The sequence below is a fragment of the Podarcis tiliguerta genome (assembly GCF_965153285.1).
Source record: "Podarcis tiliguerta genome assembly, chromosome: 1".
Lineage (NCBI taxonomy): Eukaryota > Metazoa > Chordata > Lepidosauria > Squamata > Lacertidae > Podarcis > Podarcis tiliguerta.
This window is the reverse complement of record NC_139534.1, coordinates 120,099,587-120,125,269: the sequence shown is the minus strand read 5'-3', so window position 1 is coordinate 120,125,269 and position 25,683 is coordinate 120,099,587. Positions and strand designations below refer to the sequence as shown.

Genomic DNA, 25,683 nt, shown 5'->3' with positions numbered 1-25,683 from the left:
ATGCAAAAGTGTGGATTTTGAGGCATGCCTGTGTTTCAATTCGCGTCAGGTTTCAGAAAATGAGAGATAGTCAGGTTTGCTTTCAAAGGGAAACAGCATCAAATTCCTTCCCCATTCCTGACCCCCCCACCCCCCACCACACCGGTAATAGCCTCTGCCTGAGTTTTGATTCATCAGCTTAATGTGAATTGTCATAATCCCTTTCAGATCTCTGCTTCTTTTTAACCAGTATCCCCCCTATTTTAGAGGAAAGGGGAAGGCTGAAAACATTTGAGGCCCTTAAGACTTCAGTGGAACATTTCAGCTGGGTAGTAGCTGCCTCTCTGGAGAGCAGTTGGCATTTCAAGATCAACCTTCCTGCTAGCTGAAGGATGCTGAAGCGAAGTTTGGTACATTCTTCCCATACCAATTAGGAGGCTAAGAATAAACCGCCGGGACCCCAAACTTCTTGTTAGACGTTGTCACCTTCTGCCTCTTCCCCAGCAGCCATCTCTTCCGTTTGCTTTCCTCCTCCTTGCCTGCCTAAATAGCAAGGATGCAGTGTGCTATGGACCGTTCCCTGAAGATGCTACTCAGAGGCCTTGGGTCTCTGGTTTGGGGTGGAATGGTTGAAAGAGCTGCCGGAGAGAGAGACTATGTTTCTGGTCAGGTGTCAACAATTCAGCCCTCTTTATTTGCTCCTTTGTTTTCCTTCTCTGGCCATATCTTGATCCTGAGGGTTAGACGAAGAAATGCCAGACGAGCAGCTGTCAGCAACTCTTTCTTCAGAGGCATGAGCTGGAGCCACACGTACGCTTGCCCTTTATTTATAATGGAAGAGGGGGACGTCATTTGTCAATGCAGCGTTCGTGATCTACAAAAGCAAAGCCCCGAGAATGCGGAACAAGAGCAGGGAATTGTGTGTTGCTCGCCACGACCGCCTCTCACCTCCCCATCTGCCGCACAAAGGCGGAAGCGACCCCCATATATTGGCAGTCGCTGCAAAGGGGGCCCCTCCTTGTAGTTACATCTGCACAGCTTTCTCTTCCATAATGCCCCCATTCAGCAGCCATATGGTGCTTGTTCTATGGAATTGGCTTTTGCCCCTGCTTAAGCGACTTCTGCACGAGATTGAAATGAAGCCGTTGTGGGCACCCAAAGAGCCTCTTTGAAATCACAGCCTCGGGGCAGGGCTTAGATCCACGAAGGCTGCCAAGCCCTGTGGCACCAGGATGCGACCTCTTGTTTGTCACAGGTCGGCTGAGGCAGCTTCACACATGCAGTCTAAGTCCACTGGGTTTCGTGTGCGGCTGATTCGCACGCCACCTTCGCTTGGTGTGCACTTAAGGCTGCGCACCAGAAATGGCAAACTGTGAATGTAACAAACATGTTGAGGAGTGCAAGGTTCATGTATGGGAATCTGAGGGCAGCATCTATTGCATCACTATTAGGAAGCCTCCTTATACTGAGTCAGACCACTAGAAAAAAACCCCAAAAGATCCCACCAGCCTGAAGTTTGCCTACTGTGGCTCTAAAGAAACAAAAGTCAGACTTTAGCTTTGCTTTGTAATCTGCTAACAAATATATATGGTGAGCCTATCTTAGGGTGGTTGAATCTGCCAATCATGGTTTCTCTCAGGTCCTCGTTTTTCCAGTCTTAAATTCAATTATCCACATTTCCACAGCAGGTTGTGATTTTTTTATTATTTTTAAAAGAAATCCTCATGAAAATTTGTTTGCACAGTCGTTCCCAAACTCCCCTGCCCGTCTGCCCCTTGGAAATTGTTGAGGCTCTTGGCAACCAACTTCATAATTTTTCTGCCTGTCGTAGCAATTGTAATGTGCTGGATGCCGGATGATTTTTAAGCTTATTCTTACAGACATGCTGCAAACCACCTGGATGAAGCTCACGGACCACAGTTTGGAATCCCTGCATTTGCATTTCTTTCCGGGTTTCTGCTCATACGTATACATGTTTTTGTATGCAATTTGGCTTAATATACACCTCCCCCCCTTTTTTTGCAAAGCAATGCTCTCTAATATAATGCAGTGTTTGTATGCTATTTTCAAGAATATATACCTTTTTTAAAAAAAAATGCAGACCTTATTCTAGCACGTGCATTTTTGTACGCATTACTTGAGCTGAAGAACTTGCATTGCAAAATTCAGAGAAGTGTGGGTTTTCAAGAACGGCTTCTTTCGCTCTCCCCTGCTCCTGGCCTGCCCTATTCCTTTAACACTTAAAAAAATAAATGGGTTGGGGGTGGCTAATGCTGCTCTCATTGTCTCCTCTGTGCCTGTTTCAGAAATTAGGTTCGATTGGGGAGCTGTAGGTACTTGGAATCCTCACAGGATTTAAGCTCTAAAAGGAAGCCCTGCAGGAGAGGACAGAATTACCAGGGCCGTTTAAATGTTTAATGCCAGGCCCCCTCCTTGAAAATGTGAGGGGTGAACCAGTCAGCTGGGAAGCAAGTTCTGGCAGCCTGTTCCTCCATCACGGTTCCTATTAGATTTCCACTTGCAGCTGGTTTATGGGCCACTGTTAAAACGGGAGCGAGATTAATACAGGAAAGCGTGGCAGGCGTACGGAATTATGTGCGTTGCGCGAACATGCCGAGATTTTTAAAAGGAGCCTCGGCACTGAGGAGACTTCAAAACAGAGCCCTGATTCTCTCCCCTCCTCCCAAAATCTGACTTTATCCTTGAAAGATTTGTAGTTTGGAGGATTCTAGTGCGATAAATGCAGGTCTCTGTTCCCTTCGTGTGATGGCCTGGGACTCGGGCTCAGACTTGGAACCAGAGAGGTCTCAGTCCGCACCGGATCCTTTGCCTCAGGCAGCATCTGAACCAAGTCTGGGGCCTGATTCTGAAGAGCACCAGTCTGCACAGGTTCCCCTGCAACAAGCACCAGCTGGGCCGAGTCAGGGGCCTGAGCCTGCCCTGGCTCCAGATGCGGGGATTACCTCGTTGCCTTCAGCTGGGCCATCACTTACAGCTGCTTCACTACCAGTTGGGTCAGGAGAGGCTGAGGCGGCCTCTGGGTCTAGTAACCCACCGACGTCTCCCGAGCTACAGAGACTGAGGTCTGAGAGAAGGAGAGACCTGAGTAATCGTAGGAGGAGTGCTCGCCTTCGGGCGAGACAGGGAGGTGAGTCACCGGGGGATCAGGACCAGCCGTTACCCCAACAGAGATAAAAGCCTGTCGGACCCCAGCCCAGGTTGTGGGAGCAACATTGCTATATCCTGCCTGAGACCCTGTGCCTGACCCTGCCTTGTGTCCTGCCTTGGCCCTGTCGGACTGACTCCTCGCAAAACCCTTGGATTTGGGACCCGATCTGGATGGTGTTGCTTGGGTTACCCCCGGGCCCACCACACTTCGCCTGACAGCAACTAAATAACCTGGTGAAGTTGCCTTGGTCTCTTGTTATAGGAATTTGGCATAAGGCCAAGTACAAAACCCTGGAATCGTAGAGTTGGAAGGGTAACCTGGTCCATTGTTTCCCAACCCTGGGTCTCCAGCTCCCAACCCTGGGTCTCCGGACTACAATTCCCATCATCCCCAACAATCACTGGTCTTGCTAGCTAGGGATGATGGGAGTTGTAGTCCGAAAACAGCCGGAGATCCCAAGGGTGCAAAACAGCGATCTAGTCCCAACCCACTGCGATGCTGGAATCTCAGCTAAAGTACCCATGACAGATGAGCAAATGAGAGGGGGGAAATACCACGGGAAACGTCACCCAACAGTCATTCTTGTGGGCTTCATCCTAGCCGCCCTTTAACAAAATCATATGCATGGAGGCATTGGAATACAAATGTCCACATTTGATTTTTTAAAAATTGTATTTTTGACCCTTGGATTCACTTCCAAGTCTACAAATTCTACTCTATGAGTCTATGATATCAGGAGCTGCCCCTGACCACATTGGGGACCAGGATTTTTGAATCATTGAAACAAAGACTTGTAGGGTTGGGAGGGGCCACAAGAGTCATCTAGTCCAACCCCCGGCTATTGGGGAATAACAACTAAAGAACCCCTGACAGACGACCACCCAACTTCCATTCAAAAACCTCCCATGACAAGACAGTCCACTGCCTTCTGAGGGAGCTCATTCCACTGCTGAACAGCTCTTGCCATAAGAAAGTTCCTCCTAATGTTTAGTTTGGAATCTCTTGTCTTGCAATTTGAATCCATCAGTTTAGGTTCTAGCCCTTTAGCAGCAGAAAACAAGCTTGCTCCATCTAAATGTGACAGCCCTTTGGACAGGGCCGGATTTAGAAGAAGAAGAAGAAGAGTCTGGATTTGATATCCCGCTTTATCACTCCCCGAAGGAGTCTCAAAGTGGCTAACAATCTCCTTTCCCTTCCTCCCCCACAACAAACACTCTGTGAGGTGAGTGGGGCTGAGAGATTTCAGAGAAGTGTGACTAGCCCAAGGTCACCCAGCAGCTGCATGTGGAGGAGCGGAGACGCGAACCCAGTTCACCAGATTACGAGTCCACCGCTCTTAACCACTACACCACACTGGCTCTAGGTTTGATGAGGCCCTAAGCTACTGAAGGTAATGGAGCCCTTTATATGTCCAGCTGTCCTTTGTCGACAACCAATGGTCACTATTTTATTTTGTTGAATATATGCTATATGGTAATTTATGGACCTAATAGGTATCTAAGCCATTTGCACATGTTGCCATGCAGCCAGTCCATGCAGAATTCAGGCACGCTATATACAGAAATGAGCAAACCAGTGATCTTTTAGGTATCTAAAGCCACTTGCACATAACAAATAGGAGCCTACACAACACAAAACACTGTTGCTGTACGTAGGTTTTATTTCATTTGTTTTTTATCTTTTATTTTGGAAATGTACATCCAGTTGTTGTTTTACTTTAAAAAAAATTCGGCCCCCCAAGAGAGCTTATACGTAAATCCGGCACTGCATTTGGATATATCTTCTCTCAGTCTTTTCTTCTCCAGGCTAAACATACTCCAGCTCCCTCAGTCGCACCTCATAAGATTTGGTTTCCAAATCATCTTCCAGCTTATAATATCAGTCTTAAATTGAATCAATGGTTAGTTTAAACCTAGTGCCCCATGGCAGCAACAGTGCACTGAGGTGGTTTTAGACTCTGGATTTAATCAGCTTTTGGGGGCGAGGTGAGGAGACTGTTTAGACGGATTATTTTACAAGGTTTGTTAGCTAGCCCTACTCAATTTGGGGACACTCCTGTTCGTTCTGCAGAGTGGCCCTCGACGTTGGCAAAGGGCTGCAGCTCAGTGGCAGAGTTTTCCATGCAGAAGCTCCCGAATTTAATGCAGAACTGGCCAATTTCTATTGGAGTGGGAACGGGTGGAAGCAGTTGGAGCAGAGTCGGCTAATTCTCGTTTCATCCCCAGTCTCTTCTCTGCTGAGTTAAACAAGGAGAACACCGAGGCTAAGAAAAAGGAAGCAGACAGGTGGTGCCGCCCTCTGGACTGTGTTCAGGTAAGAAGGTAGGCAGGTGGGGGCTACGTGAGAGTAAACAGAGGCTGATGGGAACAGCACCATACAGCACCCAAATTAACAATCTCAGAAAATTAGAATGTTAAATGAAATCAGCAAAACAAGGATTGCAAATAGAGCAATATTGGACCTCTGAGAAGAAGAAGCATGTATATGTACTCAGGATGCTTCAATAGCAGCATCAAGTGCTGCAAATCAACACAGACTGTGGAAACTTCACACTGGACTTCAAGCATCTGGCATTGTGTGCCTCCCCATTCTTCCTCCAGACTCTGGGTCCTTGGTTTCCAAATGAGATACAAAAGCTGCTCTCATCAGAAAAGAGATTTGGGGAGCCATGTCATCAGCTGGTGTTGGTCCACTGTGCTTCATTAAGTCCAGGATCAACGCAGCTGTCTACTAGGAGATTTTGGAGCACTTCATGCTTCCTTCTACAGACAAGCTTTATGGGGATGCTGACTTCATTTTCCAGCAGGCCTTTGGCACCTGCCCACACTGCCAAAATACCAAAACCTGCTTCAATGCCCATGGGATTACTGTGCTTGATTGGCCAGCAAACTCACCTGACCTGAACCCCGTAGAGAATCTATGGGGCATTGCCAAGAGAAAGATGAGAGACATGAGACCAAGCAATGCAGAAGAGCTGAAGGCTGCTATTGAAGCTTCCTGGTCTTCCATAACACCTCAGCAGTGCCACAGGCTGATAGCATCCATGCCACACCGCATTGAGGCAGTAATTGATGCAAAAGGGGCCCAAACCAAGTACTGAGTACATATGCATGCTTCTACTTCTCAGAGGTCCAATATCGCTCCTTGTTTTGCTGATTTCATTTAATATTCTAATTTTCTGAGATTGTTAATTTGGGGTTTTCATCAGCTGTACGCCATGATCATCACAATTATAACAAATAAAGGCTTGACATAGCTCGCTTTACATGTCATGAGTCTATCTCATATATTAGTTTCACCTTTTAAGTTGAATTACTGAAATAATTTTCTGAGTTTCACCTGTATTTGCCCTTATGGGTAGGCAATGGGTAGGCAAACTAAGGCCTGGGGCCCGGGTGCAGCCCAATCGCCTTCTAAATCTGGCCCATGGACGGTCCGAGAATCAGCGTGTTTTTACATGAGTAGAATGTGTCCTTTTATTTAAAATGCATCTTTGGGTTATTTGTGGGGCATGGGAATTCATTCATATATTTTTTTCAAAATATAATCCGGTCCCCCACATGGTCTGAGGGACAGTGGACCGGCCCCCTGCTGAAAAGGTTTGCTGACCCCTGGTCACTAGCCTCTTCTTGTGGCATCTCCAGATAGGCTCCTGCCTGCCATCTGCCCCAGAGGTGTGCCCTGATGGCTGTGCTTCTCATGGCATCAAGCTTTATGAAATCTGCTTTTGCAGAAGTGAAGGGGGGGGGGGGAGCTGAGACCAGTTAACGATCCCTAAATAGAGACTTCGATGCAAAAACACAAAACACTCCCATTATCATGGTCCATGTTTCCTTCTCCTAAGTCTGATAAAAGCAATTGGTTAAAGAAGTCTTTAATTGAATGAGCCTTAGCCAATTATTCTATCTACTATGTCTGCATCAATTTGCATGCGAGCATAAAAACAGTAGTCCGGAAGGTAAAAAAGGATTATTTGCTTTTAGACAAGGTTTGCATGAGCTGCAGTTAGGATCACCTTAGGAGAGGCAGTCTCTGCAGTGGGAAAGGGAAGGGGGGATATTCTCAGATGGCGCTTGCTCTCAGCATGGTTTAAAGATAAAATACAAAGCACTTATAATTCAAAATAGTATTATTATTATTTTTAATGAGGCCTGATTAAGGCTGTAATCCAAGCCACACTTACCCAGACATGGGGGTGAATAAGCATTCTGCTGCTTGCTCCATAGTTGCAGAGTACTAGCAAGAATTCCAATCAAATGCTCACAAAGGCATGAATGTGCATTCGATTCAAATGCTCACAGAAAGATCAAAGGGCAAGCACCCTCTGCTGTCGCCATAGGGACCCCTGACCATTAGGTTCAATCATGGCCGACTCTGGGGTTGTGGCGCTCATCTCGCTTTATTGGCCGAGGGGGCCGGCGTACAGCTTCCGGGTCATGTGGCCAGCATGACTAAGCCGCTTCTGGCGAACCAGAGCAGCACACGGAAACACCGTTTACCTTCCCGCCAGAGCAGTACCTATTTATCTACTTGCACTTTGACATGTTTTCAAACTGCTAAGTTGGCAGGAGCAGGGACCAAGCAACGGGAGCTCACCCCGATGCGGGATTTGAACTGCCGACCTAGTCTCTGTGGTTTAACCCACAGTGCCACCCGTGTCCTGTTGTCACCATAAAGGTAAAGGTAAAGGTACCCCTGCCCGTACGGGCCAGTCTTGACAGACTCTAGGGTTGTGCGCCCATCTCACTCAAGAGGCCGGGGGCCAGCGCTGTCCGGAGACACTTCCGGGTCACGTGGCCAGTGTGACATCGGGAGCGCAACGGGAGCGCACCCCGCCGCGGGGATTCGAACCGCCAACCTTTCGATCGGCAAGCCCTAGGCGCTGAGGCTTTAACCCACAGCGCCACCCGCGTCCCTTGTTGTCACCATACCAAGGCCTAAAAGCTTATCTTGGAGCAGGTGCTGGCAGTGGGCACTGCCTACGTCCCACGAGGTCATCTTTCCCTTCTAGAAACTATAAGTGCCAGAATCCTATGTTGAGAACTGATACTGGAAATTTAGGTTTGTGCATTCTGGCACAACAAATCATCTTTTTCCCCCCTTTTCTTTTAAAGGACTTTCTGAGGTTATGGAAATCATGGGGAATTGCACTACAACATATGGGATGACCAGTTAAGAGGAAAATGCACATCCACTGTGAAAGCAAATCAGGATGCAATCAGGGTGAATGCTCATTGCCGTATAACCCTCCAGCAAGCAGATTAGAACAGATGTCCAATAAAGGCTGGAGGTTTTCTAATCTCTACGTAAGTGTTGCACAAGCAATTCAGTATGAACGTTGAATAATCAGGTTGTCCGAATGAGCTCACCGATTCCATCAGGGAGAAAAAACCCTTTCGGAACCCTTGTGAGCATTTGAGCACTCTCTTGGGGGCCCCCAAAAAAATTAAAGGAAAAAAACTGGATGTACATTTCCAAAGTATAAGATAAAAAACAAATAAAATAAAACCTACATACAGCAACAGGGTTTTGTGTTGTGTAGGCGCCTAGGACACTGACAAACTAGAACGTGTCCAGAGGAGGGCAACCAAAATGGTCAAAGGCCTGGAAACGATGCCTTATGAGGAACGGCTAAGGGAGCTGGGCATGTTTAGCCTGGAGAAGAGGAGGTTAAGGGGTGATATGATAGCCATGTTCAAATATATAAAAGGATGTCACATACAGGAGGGAGAAAGGTTGTTTTCTGCTGCTCCAGAGAAGCGGACACGGAGCAATGGATCCAAACTACAAGAAAGAAGATTCCACCTAAACATTAGGAAGAACTTCCTGACAGTAAGAGCTGTTCGACAGTGGAATTTGCTGCCAAGGAGTGTGGTGGAGTCTCCTTCTTTGGAGGTCTTTAAGCAGAGGCTTGACAACCATATGTCAGGAGTGCTCTGATGGTGTTTCCTGCTTGGCAGGGGGTTGGACTCGATGACCCTTGTGGTCTCTTCCAACTCTATGATTCTATGATTCTATTCTATGATGTAAGTCATGGGCCCCGCCTGCTAGCCTGCTCCCTAAAATATCACTGGTTTGCTCACTTCTATATATAGGGTGCCTACGTTCTGCATGGACTGGTTGCAAATTACCATGTAGCATATATTGAACACAAAAAACAGCGACAATTTGTTGTTGACAGCTGGACATATAAAGCGTAGAACCTTACATTTGTCTCTACTGAATTGCATCTGTTTGGACCCGATTCTCCAAACTGTTAAGATTCACTGGAGGACACACGACACACCCTTATACTGAGTGAGACTATTGCTCCATCTCTCTCAATATTGCCTACACAGGCTGGCAGTGGCTCTCCAGGGCTTCAGGCTGGGTTATTTGGTTCCATACCTAAAACCCTGAACAGCGGCTGCCAGTCAGTGTTGACAATACAGTGGTACCTCCGGTTACGAACAGGATCCGTTCCAGAGGCCTGGCCGTATCCCAAAGATTTTGTAACTGGAAGACCGCTTCTGCGCACATGCGCAGAGCCGCAGAGCGCTTCTGCGCATGCATGAGCGGCAAACCCACTTCTGGGTTTGCCGCGTTCGCAAATCAAGGGTCCACTGTACTGAGCTAAACAGAGCACTGGTCTGATTCTGCATAAGGCAGCTCTCTATATTTCCAACACCTTCCTAATCAGATACTTTGCAGTTCTTTTTGAATGGGAAGTGCTTTGCCAGAAATAACCACAAACCATTAAGCCATAAACCTTCTGCGGGAATTGGAACTGTTCAGCTTTAACGTTATAATAAGTCCCATATTTCCAAATATTCCACCTGTCCATTTCCTGTCTGCTAACATTCCACATGCTTTTTTTTTTTTTAGTGCATACACAGGGAGATACAAAATTCCTCATGTGGGTGTTTATAGACCAGTTAAACACAGCATGCTGTCTTATTAAAACATCCAAGTAATTAGCAGTTTAAGCAGCTTGGATAAATTATGGCACATAAAATTATAGTGGCTATTTGAACAGAGGCACTTGCACACAAACCTTCTTACAACCCACCCACTCCAAACAGTGCAAGAGGGAAAACCACACACACACACACACACACCATAATGACTAAAAGCCAAGTGACCTTCTTCCCCCACACAATTTTCCTGTATTATTTCAGCTTAGTTCTGTCTGCTTCCTGTCAGTGGACATTAGGAAAGGGGAGAAAAACAAAGGGGAGCGTTCACTAATGGTTAGAGTATTTGATGGACTAGGGGGGAGCAGGATTCTCCCGTTAAGCACACTAGGTGAACTTGGGCCAGTCAGCCTAGCCTACAGGGTTGTTGCGAGGAAAAAGTGTGGATCATAGAGTCGGAAGGGATCCTGAGGATCATCTGATCCAAACTGCTGCAATTCAGGAATATGTAGCTATCCCTTATGGGGATCGAACCTGCAACCTTGATGTTACCAATATCACCTCCTAACCAGCTGAGCTATCCAGCCAATGGCATGGAAGGGACTAAGATTAGTACACCGAACGCCTTGGAGAAACGGTATACAGTCATACCTCGGGTTGAATGTGCTTCCGGTTTAGCACTTTCAGGTTGCGCTCTGCGGCAACCTGGAAGTAACAGAGTGCATTACTCCCGGGTTTTGCCGCTCGCGCATGCGCAGACGCTCAAAATGACATCACGCGATGAGCGGAAGCGGCAAAATGTGACCCACAGACCCGCCATCGCGTCTTACGTTCCATTCAGGATGCGAACGGGGCTCCGGAATGGATCCGGTTTGCATCCCAAGGTACCACTGTATGCAAAAAATTAGGGAAGCGGTGATTTAGGTGTGACCCAGACTTCCAAGAAAGAGACTGAGCAGCCCGCCTCCCCAGAAAGAGGAACCATTTCCAACTTGCGCAAGGCTCTGCTGGAAGATGCAAAGAGGTATTTTGGAGCAGATTTGTGGCAGACACTAGGAAGGAGCTCATCATAGACCACACAACAGATCCTTAGAACTTCCAAACACATTGACAGCCAATCCTGCTGGGCCAGACTGATGGCCCATCCAGTCCAGTCCCCTGTTCTCACAGAGACCAGGCAGACGCCAGTGGGTAACCCACAAGCAAATATTCAGAAGCAAGGCTGCCTCCAGCTACAAACGCCGGGCATAGCCATCAAGAAGAAGAGTTTGGATTTGATATCCCACTTTATCACTATTCTAGGGAGTCTCAAAGCGGCTGACAATCTCCTTTCACTTCCTCCCCCACAACAAACACCCTGTGAGGTGAGTGGGGCTGAGAGACTTCAGAGAAGTGTGACTAGCCCAAGGTCACCCAGCAGCTGCATGTTGAGGAGCGGGGAAGCGAACCCGGTTCACCAGACTACGAGTCCACCACTCTTAACCACTACACCACACTGGCTCCACAAGGCTTGTAGCCATCGATAGGCAAGCAAGTGCGGGGCAGACTGGCTGAGGGCAGGCGGAAGGGACATTATTTACTCCCCACCGACTGACCCTCATTGGCCCTCCATTTTTTTGTCAGTCCCCCCCTCAGCAGAGCATTTCCAATCAGAATATGTTTGTCACTACCGCAACACCAATAGGACACGGCACACATACCCTCCACTGTCCTGAGAAATCCTCTTAAGCCTGATTTTATTTTATTTTATTCTTTGGTAGACTTACAGTACTGTCAGACTTCAAGGGAATCCGTTCCCCCTCCCTCATGGCTGGATGTCAGAAATGGGAAAAACAAGACGTTCTTGGCAATGTATTTATTCAAGATTCCAACAGAGAGATGGAAAGGCAGCTGATTGGATAATGGCGTTGCTCCTACTGAACTCCTCCCGCCTCCCTTCCTAGCAACAACACTTTCCCCCCAGCCACCAGGGGCTATTTCTCTCTGAGTTCTTTGCTCTTGCACTTTCAATGCACGCTGGGTTCTGGGAGAAGGGATTGGGAATGCTTTCCAGTGACAACGTGTCAGCTGGCTGCTCTCTGTCTCTGTCTCCCCCAACTCTTCTGTTCACCTGTCTCTGGGCTGTGCCCTTCCTCTAACCACTGCTGTAAATCAAAATTGTCTTCCTCTTCTCTAGAAGGTTCAAGAGGAGGGGGGCCCGGTCTCCACCATCCCTCCTCAGTCCAGTCCCCCTCAGACCAGTCTCTGACAAAGCCACACACCAATAAATAAATTTGAGAAAGGGGCAAGATTAGACGTGAATCCACAAAGCATTAATAATAATAATAATTAAGGCCCCTTGTACTCTGCTCCATTCCCCCTTTCTTCCTGCCCAGGGCAGCCCTTTGCCGGCACCTCACTTGAGGCTGGGTCTCAGCAGGTACAGCATCTCCTCCTCCTTGCCTACTCTCCAGTAGCTGCTACGAGATGCCCAGAGGAGGAGGCTGGGAGCAGCAGTTGTGGAGAGCCAACACGATGCTCCCTTGCAGCTGCCACTAAGGACAAACATCCTCCCCCTGAGCTCAGCAGCGGTAGCACTGGCAGGGGAAACAGGATCAAATCAGAAGCTGGGATGGCTTTCATAATTTCCAGGACTGTCCTTGGAAAAATCAGGACACTTGGAGGGTACGCGATAGACCAGCTTCCACCGCCAACTGGGTCTCCCAGGGTGGAAAGGACGACAGCCTGGGGGCAGCAGCTGACAAGACCCTGTCATGCGTCCCCAACCAACTGCTCCTGTAATGGAGGTAGGACCTAGAGCTGGTCCGACGTCCAGGGCGGGTGGGAAGAATCCTGCGTGGGCAAGACAGCCCTTTCATTTTGTCCTGTGCCACTGCAGAATACAAACTCTCCCGAATGCAGCTGGATAATGGCTGGCAAGTCAGTGGCTGAGAAAAATCAAATCACCGTAGCAACCTCAGTTGCCATTTCCCAGAACAAGCGCTGTTGGAAGCAGAAGGGCGGGGAGAATTAAAAGGCGTATATTTTGACACAATCGTTGTTTACAGCAGCAACAAAGGGCTACTTGCTGCAAAGTAGTTTTTGCTTCGCCTCTGTGTGCTCACTTGGCTATTTAAGTGCTCTGAGAAAGGCCGAGCATGGGAGTCAAAAACGATATTCTTGGATGGGAAACGGCAGCTCAGAGCATAGCCCCATCCTTGCGAGACGCTCTCTTGCTCTGGCTCCGGATGAAGCAACAAAATACAGAAGAGAGGAGGAGAAAACCACTCAGTCACGTAGCGATTCACAAACGTGGAATTGTTCCCTCCAGAACATGCCCCAAAACAGGCTCTGCTCAGTCACTGGTATCCAGGGTTGCCATATTTCAAACAGTGAAAATCTGGACATAAAAGCTGGTGAGCTTTTTTGGCCAAAGTTGTTGAGCTTTTTGGGCAAAATAACAAAATAAAAATGCTGTTTTTGAGCAATTTTTTAATGGAAAAGCAGCAAAAAAACAGCACTGCTGCCATGGACTGCCATACACCTGTATTTTCCTGGACATTGTCCCAATTTCTGCTGCCGACTGCAGTATTCCGGATATGACAACCCTAGTTGCATCATTGCAATTGGATGCTTTGGGCTCCTGCAGAGATAGCATAGACTGAAAAGAAAGACAAGAGAGGGCACCTATAATGTTATGGCTGCTGAGTGGCCTTCTTTCTTGGCTGGACTGCTGGCTAGCAGTCTGGGAGGTTTGTTGTTGTTTATCAGTGGGAGCTCATGGTTAGACAATGGTCTCCTGGTAGCAGGGAGGCTCTCTTGTGTTTTGAACGAGAGGCCCATAAGAGCTTGGAAAAGGCGATGGCTTCCTTCGGCTAAGGTTTGAATGTCTGAGAAAGAGTTGGCAGTTTAGGAGAAACAAAGGACTGTATCTCCTTGAATGAACCTGCCTGGGCTTTGAGATCTTCTGGAGAGGCCTTTTTCTCAGTTCCACCACCTTCACCGGCGAGTTTGGTGAGGACACCAGAAGGGGCCTTCTTGGTGGCTGCTCCTAGATTTTGGAACTCCCTTCCACGAGAGGGTAGGCTCCCCCCCCCCCCCCCGCTTTCCTTTCACAGGCAGGCAAAATAGTTACTCTTATAGGCCTTTGGCTATGAACTGGCTGTCGTAGTAGCAGGGTCTTCTGAGGGTGTGGGTGGGTGTGTGGGTGTGTGCATGCTTTTAAATAGTGAGTGTTTCCAGTGCTGTTTCCAGCAGGGTTATTTATTTAATTGTGAGGTGTTCTATATTGTGGTTTGTTGTTGTTGTTGTTGTATCTGTTTTATTTTATGCTGTGAGCTGTCTTGAGTTCTGCACTGGCAGAACAGCAGGATATAGATTTTAAAAATACAAATATTCTACCTGGAGATGTTGGGAATCAAACTAGCACCTTTCACATGCAAAGCAGAAGTTCTATCACTGAGCCACAGCCTTTCCCAACTCTCCACAATTCAGTTATTATATATCTTTGTAAATGGCTCAACATTAAAGCACAGTGCAAACTGTGAGCCACAAAGCCCGGCATCAGAGACAAAGGGGTCCATTAGCAAACAAATTAATGTGAGTGTAGAAAGCTTCAAAGCTGCTGCTTTAGTATTTAGCCTGCTTTCTTGTTACATTATAAAATCTGACATTCGTGCATGAATGCTATAAAAACATCACTCCCGGACCAGAATTAAGTTTATTGGATGGCAGCTAGGTGGTTTTTAAAGGGTGAATGCAAATTACTTTTTAAAAATACCTTTCTTATAAAACTAGACATCAATGTCATCCAACAAATGGCTGTGAAATTGATTTTGTTGTTGTTTCAATACCCCCAACCTGGAAAAACTTGCAGCTAATACAACAAAATAAGAATCTACAGAAAAATGGACCCCTAGTCCTACTCCAACATAGTCAACAAGCTAGTTCATCTAACCCAGTGGTTCTCAACCTTTTTCAGTTCACCGTCCCCTTGGTTCCACAAGCTCATGCCCAGGGCATCCCCAGGGCTCCCCACCCTATAAAATTCAGGATAGCGGCTTGCACGACCCACCAAGGAAGACCATAACGCAATAAAATTCAGCAAAGAATGTTGCATGAAAAATATGTTTATGTGTCCTTAGTAACAAAAACATGACGCTGAAGGAAATTTATAGCATAAAATATTTATATAGAACTACTTACCGCACATGCACCTCTCGCAGGTAACTAACATAAGAAAATTAGTAGCTATTGCCAATAATTGCTTCCCCTGTGACTGGTGATGACCCAGAACGGTAAATACATACAAGTGTGACCAAAGGAAATAGTTTTGAAAGCAATAAGAGCAGCAAAACTTTAAATATGAAACGAGGAAGGTGTTTCGCTCTGAGCTCTAGCCTGGCCAATTGTAAATAAGATGTCAATGTGCTCCAAAGGCCCCGCCTCCAGCACCCTCCTGATACCCACTTCCCTCTTAGTGACCCCTGGTGCCCCCTCGGCTCCTAATGCACCCCTCCCTCAGATAATCCCTGCACCCCACTCTTTACCCTGTTTCTTACTGTGTTTGAGATTTGATTTCATCCATCTGGCTCAACAAACAATGGAGTGCACCTCTGGGGGGTGAAGTCAAAACCTCAGTGTTAGCAGCCCTGAAGTGACCTCCCTGGCAGTGTGCATAGGGGTCCTGGGCTGCCCAGTTGACAAGACATCCCCTCTTGGCCTCTCTGGTGTGGTCCAAAGGAAAGCAGGGCTTAGGGCCCTCGTATTTACAGGACCACAGAGGACCTTAAGTCCATTAATAATCATAGTTTAGATGTCCCGGGCCCTAAGGAAGTCAGATTATCCTCCACCAGGGCCAGGGCCTTCTCAGTGATGGCTCTGACTTGGTGGAATGCTCTGTCCCATGAGACCAGGGCCCTGCAGGATTTAACTTCCTTCCGCAGGGCCTGTAAGACAGAGCTATTCCGCCTGGCTTTCAACCTGAACTTAGTCTGATCTTTTATTCCCCTTCCTTCCCTCCCCCTTTTTATGAAGATTACCCGCTCTGGGATCCCACAGCTAATTCTCCCCTGGTCTCCTCGCTGGCCCAAATAGGACTAATTTAGCCAGCTAGCCCTGGATGGATTTCCCCCCTCAATTGATCTTTGAATTCTGAATTTATTGTTATTCACGTTTTATATTGTATTTTATGCTGTTTTTTGTTGCATCAATTAAGTGTTTTAAATTTGTTAGCTGCCCTGAGCCCGGTTTTTGAACCCGGAAGGGTGGGGTATAAATAAAAATTATCATTATTATTATTATTTTTATTATTATTTACATTTGGCACCAGCTTGGCTGCAGCAGTTGCCAAAAGGAGGCATACAGTGAGCCATCGAAACGTCTTAGGGACTCCTCTCTGCATTTGTGTAGGCCTTCTCTTCTCCCAAAGATATCCTGCAAGTTTTGGACCAGGGGTTTCCTTCTCCTAGATGGGCTCCTTTCCCAGGTAGACAAGCCCCACCTGCCCTGCGTTCGATTCTACATGCCATGATTTCAGGTGCACTTACCATGTCTGTCAAGGAGTGGGATGACTGGACATAGACTGACACAACCTGGAAGAAACAGGGACATGGTTTCACAAACTTCCAGAAAAACTCGCCACAGTAAATTTTATGTGTGTGTGTGGTTTTTTAAGAAACAAAACCAGGTACCTCATTGCTCCGGAAAAGGACGACATCGTTGCCACACGGGGTTCGGCCCTTATCCCAATTGGAGGCATTTTCAAAATTGGTGTCTGGAATCCATTGTTTGTACACTGCGCTTGAAGTCCCTGAGAATGACCAAAAAACCACAGAAGGTAATTGTTAAGTTGTGGGTGAACATATCAGATGACACAGCAATTCTTCAAACAGCTCTTGTTTATTCACAGAACTGAACAGAACTGAACTGAAGGGTTCAGCCAGCCTGCTTATATAGACCTCCACTAGAACGCAACAGTAACCATTTTCTGTAACTATCCAATCACTGAACATCACTTTCGATCCCTTATTTGCATATGTGGACCTGAACTATCCACAGTATCCCCCTGCTGGCCCAGGGTGAGAACTTCAGTACATAACACCAATAACAATAAGCTTTGACTGGGACTGCTGTGCCTGTGTGGACACAAGCGTTGCAGAAATGGCTTCTTGGTTAGGCAGACATGTTGCTGGCTGGCAGCAATTCTCCAGGTCTTCAGGCTTGGGTCTCTCTCAGCCAGAGGCAGATCTACCATGAATATAATGAAACTTCAGCTAATCCCAGAGAGGGCCCAGAAGCAACTTTACTCCACATTGCTTTTTTTTAAAAAAAAAATGGATCTAAGAAACCCAATTTGAGTCACATTGATTTGAGTCAAATTGATTTATTTATTTTCTTGTATATATTTCAACAACCTCAAAGTTTGAGTGTCGGTAAGGAAGGCTGATGGCCGAAGAATTGATGCCTTTGAATTATGGTGCTGGAGGAGACTCTTGAGAGTCCCATGGACTGCAAGAAGATCAAACCTATCCATTCTTACGGAAATCAGCCCTGAGTGCTCACTGGAAGGACAGATCCTGAAGCTGAGGCTCCAATACTTTGGCCACCTCATGAGAAGAGAAGACTCCCTGGAAAAGACCCTGATGCTGGGAAAGATGGAGGGCACAAGGAGAAGGGGACGACAAGATGGTTGGATAGTGTTCTTGAAGCTACCAGCATGAGTCTGACCAAACTGCAGGAGGCAGTGGAAGACAGGAGTGCCTGGCGTACTCTGGTCCATGGGGTCACAAAGAGTCGGAGACTAAACAACAACAACAACAACAACAACAACAAAGCACAGATGTTGTAAAGGTGTGTTGAACTGTTGTGGAACAAGCCCACTGGAGAAACTAACAGTGGTAGTGGGATAGGAGAAATGAAAATAATACCAGTATATTTCACATCTGAAATGTGCCCCTTTGATTTCAGATAGCACATGGATAGACGAGTCTAAAAAGTCCAGGACACAAATTTTCATGGCCCTCTAGCTACTACGGTGGCTCATTTACCAGAAAAAAACAAATTTAGTGTTAACTCTAGTAGTATATACTCTATTCTGATCAAAATAAGCCTCATATACAGCAGGAAGCTTAGGTGAATTCCTAGCCCTGAGTGAAAATGTAGGGAATTGGAACCAGGAGCTATACTGTACCACAGAACTACGGCTGTTTGCCAGAGAGAGATTGCCCTGCTGTTCCCACAATGTTCTACTGTTCAGCTCACAAAAGACTAGAGCCGAGTCTGCAGGCAATTTCTAGGCAGAGAATGGCTTCATATATTTTGGCAAACTCCAGCAAGCGCTACAGCAAGCAGATTGACAGGCAGTTCCTGCTTTCGCTGCAGCGTCCAAAGCAGAAATGGCAGAGGGGTAAAGGCAACAGGCTGTTAACTGCAGAAACAGGGGGTTCATGGCAATTGCTCGCCACCCCCGCCCCCACCTGAAGCCATTCCCAATCTACTGAGAAGAGGGCAGCCAAGAAAGTGCTTTGTGCTCATTATGGCGAAGGATCGTCGGCTGCCGTCATTTAGAAATGTTGAAGAAAATCTACAAAGCAAAATGTGGCCCCAGAAGAGCCACGCGTGAGGAAGACTCCTGAGTCCTGTTGCTTAAATCCCAAACCAAAAAAAGATGTTTACAGTGATCACTTGTCAGAAGGGCAGTTGGTGCAGCATCTTCGAGGGTCAGGGAGATGCTGAACAGGCAAAATCCAGCATATTTGAGCAAGATGTCTCTGTCCCTGCTGGATTTACCTCCCCCTGAAGCAGTGTGTGTATGTGTGCACACATGACAGATAGCAAATGCTAGCAGGACTTCTGCCCCTTCCAGATTTTAGGCATGTTCTCTGCGAGTCTAGGGTGGACAAACAAAACCCAAAAATCGCACCTGTAGCTTGAGCACAGTCACATGCAGCCTTCTCTTTTAGACCGTGGTATTAACATGCATTTCGATCAGTTTCCCAGCAACAACGCCGAGTGCTCCTGATTGGAGCACCACAAGCTTTACTCTAAACCTCCAAGGGTATTTTGCTTCTTCACAGAGAGCTTGCTATGTCTTGTTAGGAGGGCTAAGTCATCTCCGTGGCCCGAGAATCTTCTTTGCCTTCCTACTTGCATTGGTGAGTGATGCTAAGGGCCAGTAGGGTGAATTTTGCAAGCGATGTAATGTGATCTTTCTTTTTTTGTCTGTGTGGCTGATGCTCAAATAATGTGTTGCTTGCTTTGAGGAGCATCTTAAAAAGCAGAGACATCGCCTTGCCAACAAATGTCCGTATAGTTAAAGCCATGGTTTTCCCAGTAGTGGTATATGGAAGTGAGAGCTGGAACATAAAGAAGGCTGATCACTGAAGATTTGATGCTTTTGAATTCTGGTGCTGGAGGAGACTCTTGAGAGTCCCATGGACTGCAAGAAGATCAAACCTCTCCATTTCTGAAGGAAATCAGCCCTGAGTGCTCACTGGAAGGACAGATCCTGAAGCTGAGGCTCCAATACTTTGGCCACCTGATGAGAAGAGAAGACTCCCTGGAAAAGACCCTGATGTTGGGAAAGATGGAGGGCACTAGGAGAAGGGGATGACAGAGGACGAGATGGTTGGACAGTGTTCTCGAAGCTACCAGCATGAGTCTGACCAAACTGCGGGAGGCAGTGGAAGACAGGAGGGCCTGGCGTGCTCTGGTCCATGGGGTCACGAAGGGTCGGACACGACTAAATGACTAAACAACAACAATTAAGCTCCTTGCTCTGGTGGAACTTCCTCCTGCCCCCTCCAGCCTGCAGCTTCAAAAACTCCCTTCTGATCCCTGTGTCTGCTTCTGCCCAACCTGCCCTCATTGGACACGACGATAAACATGGCGAGCCAGAGACATCCAGTCCATGCCTTTCCCCACCAGCAACCCCTTGAAACAAACCCAATATATATATTAATGCTTGCAGTGATGGCTGGCACCCATGGTGAGTGGTTGAGCAGCAGGTAGGGAGCCCAGACATTAGGTGGTGTGTGAGCCAATGATACACAGAGACAGTGTGGTGTGATGGCTAGAGTGGTGGGCTATGGGCCAGTCTCCTTGGGCCAGTCGTCGTCTCTCAGCCTTACCTACCTCACAGGGTTGTTGTGTGAATGAAATGGGGAGGAGGAGAACCGTGTTACACCTTGACCTTCTTGGGAGAAAAGGTGGTATATAAATGTAATAAATAACATGAGAACTGGCCTTTTCTGTGGTGTCACCCCCACTGGTAGGACGCTCACCCCAGGGAGACTCGCCTGGCGCCTTCAGTACTTATATCTAAGCACCAGGCAGAAGCATTCCTCTTCTCCCAGGCCTTGGGATATAACTTCCTTCCGCAGGGCCTGTAAGACAGAGCTATTCCGCCTGGCTTTCAATTTGAACTTAGCCTGATCTTTTATTCCCCTTCCTTCTTCCCCCCCCCCTCCCCTTTTTATGAAGATTACCCTCTCTGGGATCTCACAGCTAATTCTCCCCTGGTCTCCTCGCTGGCCCAAATAGGACTAATTTAGCCAGCTAGCCCTGGTGATCATCTAATGTTTATTGAATGGATTCCCCCCTCCAATTGATTTTTGAATTCTGAATTTATTGTTATTCACATTTTATACTGTATTTTATGCTTTTTTTGTTGTATCAATTAAGTGTTTTAAATTTGTTGTTAGCTGCCCTGAGCCTGGTTTTCTGAACCGGGAAGGGTATAAATAAAAATTTATTATTATATTATTATTGCATTAATTAAACAATCTATGGCCTTTTAAGTTGGGTGGTGGTGGCATAGTTTTGCTTGTTATGGTGTTATGTATTTTTCAGGCTTTATACTGTAAACCGTGCTGTGGAAATGTGGAGAAAATGAGCAACTGAGAGAAAATGAAACTGACCAATTCGCCCATCCCTAGTAATAATTACTCATAGTAATACTTGTGATTAAACAAAAATGGGGTGAGCTCCTCTTAAAACTAAATTACTAGATATAATGTTAAAGGCGTTACACGTTTCAAGACGTGTAAAGTTTTTCTTCTTCTAAATGGTCTCCTCCAAGGGGATTCCCCCCTCCAACGGCTGTTATTTTAGAAGGGGAAACCTGGGCACATGAATGTCACGTCAAGTTTCACACTTACTTTTTAAATTTTCTTTTTGATTCTATAAAAGTAAGTCTAAGTACTGAATTTCTCTTAAGTCACGGGGGTGAGGGGGAGCAAAACCACATGGTACAACCATGATCAGATCTCCTGATATGTTGCTTTAAAAACAACCAAAACTGTAATGTGTTCTTTAAATTACAGTTGCCTCAATAGTTTCACTTCCATTTAAGTAGTGGCGTTGGAGGAGAGGCTGCTTAAATCTTCTGCACACCAGTCTCCTCATCTAAATCAACTGCCCACAAACAGGGACCCATATTTAGCCCAGACACGGATTCAAAGCCCACCTTTGAATTTTTCACCATATTTTTATATGGTGGTGGTCTTACTGCTGGAGACCACTATAGGTCACCATTGGGCCCTGACCCATTCATTTGAAGGCCATAAGCCCCATAAGCTTTGTTTCACCACAAAAGGTGGAGGGAGAAATACTACACAGTATTTATATTTTCCAAGGTGCAGAGCCATTAGGAGTGGTCATTTATACCTTGAGTCCCATAAGGGGGGAAGGTGAGATATAAATATGATGATGATGATGATGATGATGATGATGATAATAATAATGCATCCATCATCAATACCTTCTAGCATGCCCATGCAGTCATATGTTTGTCTTAAGTATGAGAGGAGAAGGGGTAAAGCATGTTAAAACACCTTATCAGGGTTCCCATTCCATGGAAGACCTGTACCCACATGTACCAATAAACACTTAGGCCACCTTTCATATATGCCGAATCATGTACAACTTCCAGGAGGCCTCTCCAGGGCCTGGGGGCATGGCCGGCAGTGGCAATATCCCACTAGGGCGTGTTGAATTTTTCAACTACCAAAAATGAGGGGTGCTAAGGAGAAGGGGACGACAGAGGACGAGATGGTTGGACAGTGTTCTCGAAGCTACCAGCATGAGTTTGACCAAACTGAGGGAGGCAGTGGAAGACAGGAGTACCTGGCGTGCTCTGGTCCATGGGGTCACGAAGAGTCGGACATGACTAAACGACAGAAGAAGAAGAAGAAGAAGAAGAAGAAGAAGAAGAAGAAGAAGAAGAAGAAGAAGTTGTAGCCTGACTTGGTAATTCCAATGCTATTTTTATTAAATTAATATGATTTAGTTTTTCTTGGTGAGTAAAATGCATGTAAAATGGCTCAGAAACCATGAAAAATGATTACAGAGTACTTGCAGTTATAGTATATATTCATTTTGTTTGTTTATTTGTTTTAGCGTCACCTGGCGTTTTCAGAAGGTAACATTAACATTCTTTGGCTTTCCAAAAGCAGTTTATGTGCTTACCCAACGAGATGCCGTGCAACCACAAAAACAAGAGCAGATTTGAATTCTTCACACCCAAAAACATATTTTTACGACACCCCCATTAAGAAAATAGCAAAAAAAATTAAGTATCACTCCCTAAAATGGCATGCCTTAATATCCCACTCACCCAGAGGGCATGTGTGCTTGTCTGAACTGCCCACCTCAGGAAGCCCTGTCACGGTTCTTCTGCATCTTGCTCTGCCTGTTCCCTCAACCATCCTAAGTTTGGGAAAGTCTGCTTTACCAGTTTCTCTGCCAAGGCCACTTCCTCTCGCCGGCATGTGTGTATCTTTGGGGGGGAGTGCCTTTTTAGAGAGGGAGCAGTGTTGCCTGCCCATCTCCAGATATGCTTCTCAGTCCCTCGCAAGTTGTAGGCCATGCCTGGTGGTTGCTAAGCAACCATCAATTATTTTCCGTTCCCATCCTCCCTGCCTCAGAACTAGCAAAGAAGCCAGCTTGGGGGGCAGGAGCTGGGGGTGGCTGGGTAGGGGCAAAAGGCCGTATGTGGGGAGCAGACACGTGGCAAAGGAACGCAGAAACAGAGAGTCTGTACCTCGCCCCCCCTATATACCTGCCTCTCTCCAGAAATCGCTTATTAGCAGCCAGGAAGCTCTAGCCAGAAACAAGCAAAACAAAACACGGGGGGGGGGACTCCAATTCCTTTGAATAATCCTTCTCTTGCCCCCACCTTGCTCTGAGCCTAAAATGAGCAAATGACTTCCAAGCACTGCTTGAAGCTGGACAGAGAAGCCCCCCCCCCCCCAGCCCCCCAACGCTTAAGCGCCTTTGGTCCATTGATTGTGAGTTAGTTAGCAAGCGTTGTGAGTGGCCAAGTCACACCAAGCTGAAGGCTGCTGGCTGAATAAGGGGGCGGCGGCACGACTCACGATAATAAAGCCTTTTTCTGAAGAAATGGTGCCCTGTGGGCCAACGATGGTGGAAGTTTAATTAGTTGGATTCCAAGCTCTGAGGCTCTAGGAAGGTTACTGGGTTTGTCTTAGATGCGTCCAATATGAAAGATCTGACTCCGGAGCGAACATTCTATAAAAGCTTAGAACAATTTCTTATCCTGCTTCGCCTTTTTAATTCCTCGACTGTCCGAGGCAAGGAAGCAACAGAAATTGTGTGCTTTTTGGCTAATGAGGCAGCTGTGAACAAGAAGGGATGTCTTTATGGTTCAAAATCAGCTTGAGATTAAGAGAACAGAGTAGATGCCAAACAATGGCCGTTCCATACTCTCAGGGCCTTTGATATTTATTTGATGAGCATATTTGTTGGAGGCAGGGAAGGACAAAATCTGTCACTTTTGGTTTCTCTCAGATTGCTACATTTCCACATCAGTTTGTGAGTGTTTTTTGTTTTTTATTAAAGTCCTAATGATGCTTTTGAATTATGGTGCTGGAGGAGACTCTTGAGAGTCCCATGGTCCACAAGAAGATCAAACCTATCCATTCTGAAGGAAATCAGCCCTGAGTGCTCACTGGAAGGACAGATCGTGAAGCTGAGGCTCCAATACTTTGGCCACCTGATGAGAAGAGAAGACTCCCTAGAAAAGACCCTGATGTTGGGAAAGATTGAGGGTGCAAGGAGAAGGGGACAACAGAGGACGAGATGGTTGGACAGTGTTCTTGAAGCTACCAGCATGAGTTTGACCAAACTGCGGGAGGTAGTGGAAGACAGGAGTGCCTGGCATGCTCTGGTCCATGGCGTCACGAAGAGTCGGACACGACTAAACAACAACAATGTAAACTCATCAGCATTTTAGGGCATCATAAGCAATCTCTTCTATGCAATTTCCCCTAACAGAGTGCATTTTTGTAGTGCTATGTTCAAAAATATGTGAATTATATGAATATATTCACATTTCCCCCCTAGCAGACACATGTTTGCATTAGAGATCTGCAAAACAGAATTTGAGAAGTCTGAATTTCAAATGATAGCCGTGTTACAGTTTGTGAATTGTTTTGGAAAATAGTCTGGGGAGGGGGAAGCAATTTTCACAAGGTAAATGATGCTCAAAGAAATATTCTAAAAACCTCTTCCCCAGGAGCTAGATTTTAATCAAGTTTTCTGTTTACATTATTATTTGTACTAGTATTTACTACTGCTGCTGATTTTGCGTGGACTGCTGCTGTCCAGTTTTGATTCTAGTTTTCCATTTCTATAAATATTCTGCCTTCTGCTTTACTCGGTTCCCGCAGTAAGGAATTGTGGTCTTTGAATGCTAAATAGCCATGCATATTCAACAGAAGTCATTTTACAGTGCATCGCTTCAGGCCTTACATGGGGTGGGGGTGGGGTGTCGGGAATTCAGGGATAGAAGACAGAACAAAAAACTCAGAAAATACCCAACTTTCATAATTGCACTGCTCTGGATATGTAGATTGCCACTCCAGTGCTATCTCTTTGTCCATCTGGAAGTGATTTCCCCCCCTGCTTGAAATTTAAATAACTCACTACAAAACTACCAGATTCATAGTTCCATTGCTCATCACAAAAGTTGGGCGTGTGGGTGGACTGGTTTCACCCTCATCCTTCAGACTTAGGTGCTTCTCTCGCCATCTTTTACTTACCAAGGAGATGTAAGAAAATGTAGAAGAAAAGCAGACGCTTCATTCTGCAGCCTGTGGTTTGCACTTTATCTCCTCTTGGACTCCCAGTGAACTTTGGAGCGCTCCAGCGTCACATGACACCTGGGAACTTGAAGGGGACTTTGTGAGACTGAAGAGTCTCCCGTCTCAGGGAGCTGAGAGGAAGACACAGAGTTTTCTCTTTGTGTCAGAATAGGCTGTGTAGGAATAGTACGATCAGGATCACGGTTTCCTTGCACCAAAAGAGTGGCATCCAAAACACAATTCAGAAAATCACACCTGCACCTCAAGAAAAGGAACCTGAATACGATTTAAAGCCTGTACAACATGTGAACCCCTAAATCGGGGGGGGGGGAGAGAGAGAAGGTGATGCTTTTTAGCTTTAAGCATCTCATTCTGGCCCCTTGGAACTAGGGGTGAGCAAATATGTCAATTTCAGTGTGCTATTTTTCACCAATACATGCATTTTCATGAATACATGCGGCAGTGTGGCTGCTGTCACATGCTGGCAGTTTTTGGAGCCGCAAATGAGAGCCAGTGTGGTGTAGTGGTTAAGAGCGGTAGACTCGTAATCTGGTGAACC

The 25,683-nt window shown here is 46.5% G+C and overlaps 1 protein-coding gene across 5 annotated transcripts in view; it reads right to left on the bottom strand.

Annotated features, from left to right (window-relative positions):
* Nucleotides 1-25,151, bottom strand: part of AMN (amnion associated transmembrane protein) — a 75,793-nt gene extending 50,642 nt beyond the window's left edge. The window contains exons 1-3 of one of the 5 annotated variants that reach the window (XM_083437216.1): nt 25,083-25,151; nt 16,713-16,831; nt 16,569-16,613 (exon numbers count right to left, since the gene is read on the bottom strand). In XM_083437216.1, the coding sequence (XP_083293342.1) occupies nt 16,569-16,613; nt 16,713-16,831; nt 25,083-25,125 (207 nt within the window). In that variant the 5' untranslated portion in view covers nt 25,126-25,151. Of the gene's footprint in view, nt 1-16,568; nt 16,614-16,712; nt 16,832-22,636; nt 23,047-23,396; nt 23,530-25,082 lie in introns of those variants that run through there. The other 4 variants (XM_083437218.1, XM_083437217.1, XM_083437215.1 and 1 more) reach the window with 4 other exon arrangements.
* Between the last annotated feature and the right edge of the window lie 532 nt (nt 25,152-25,683).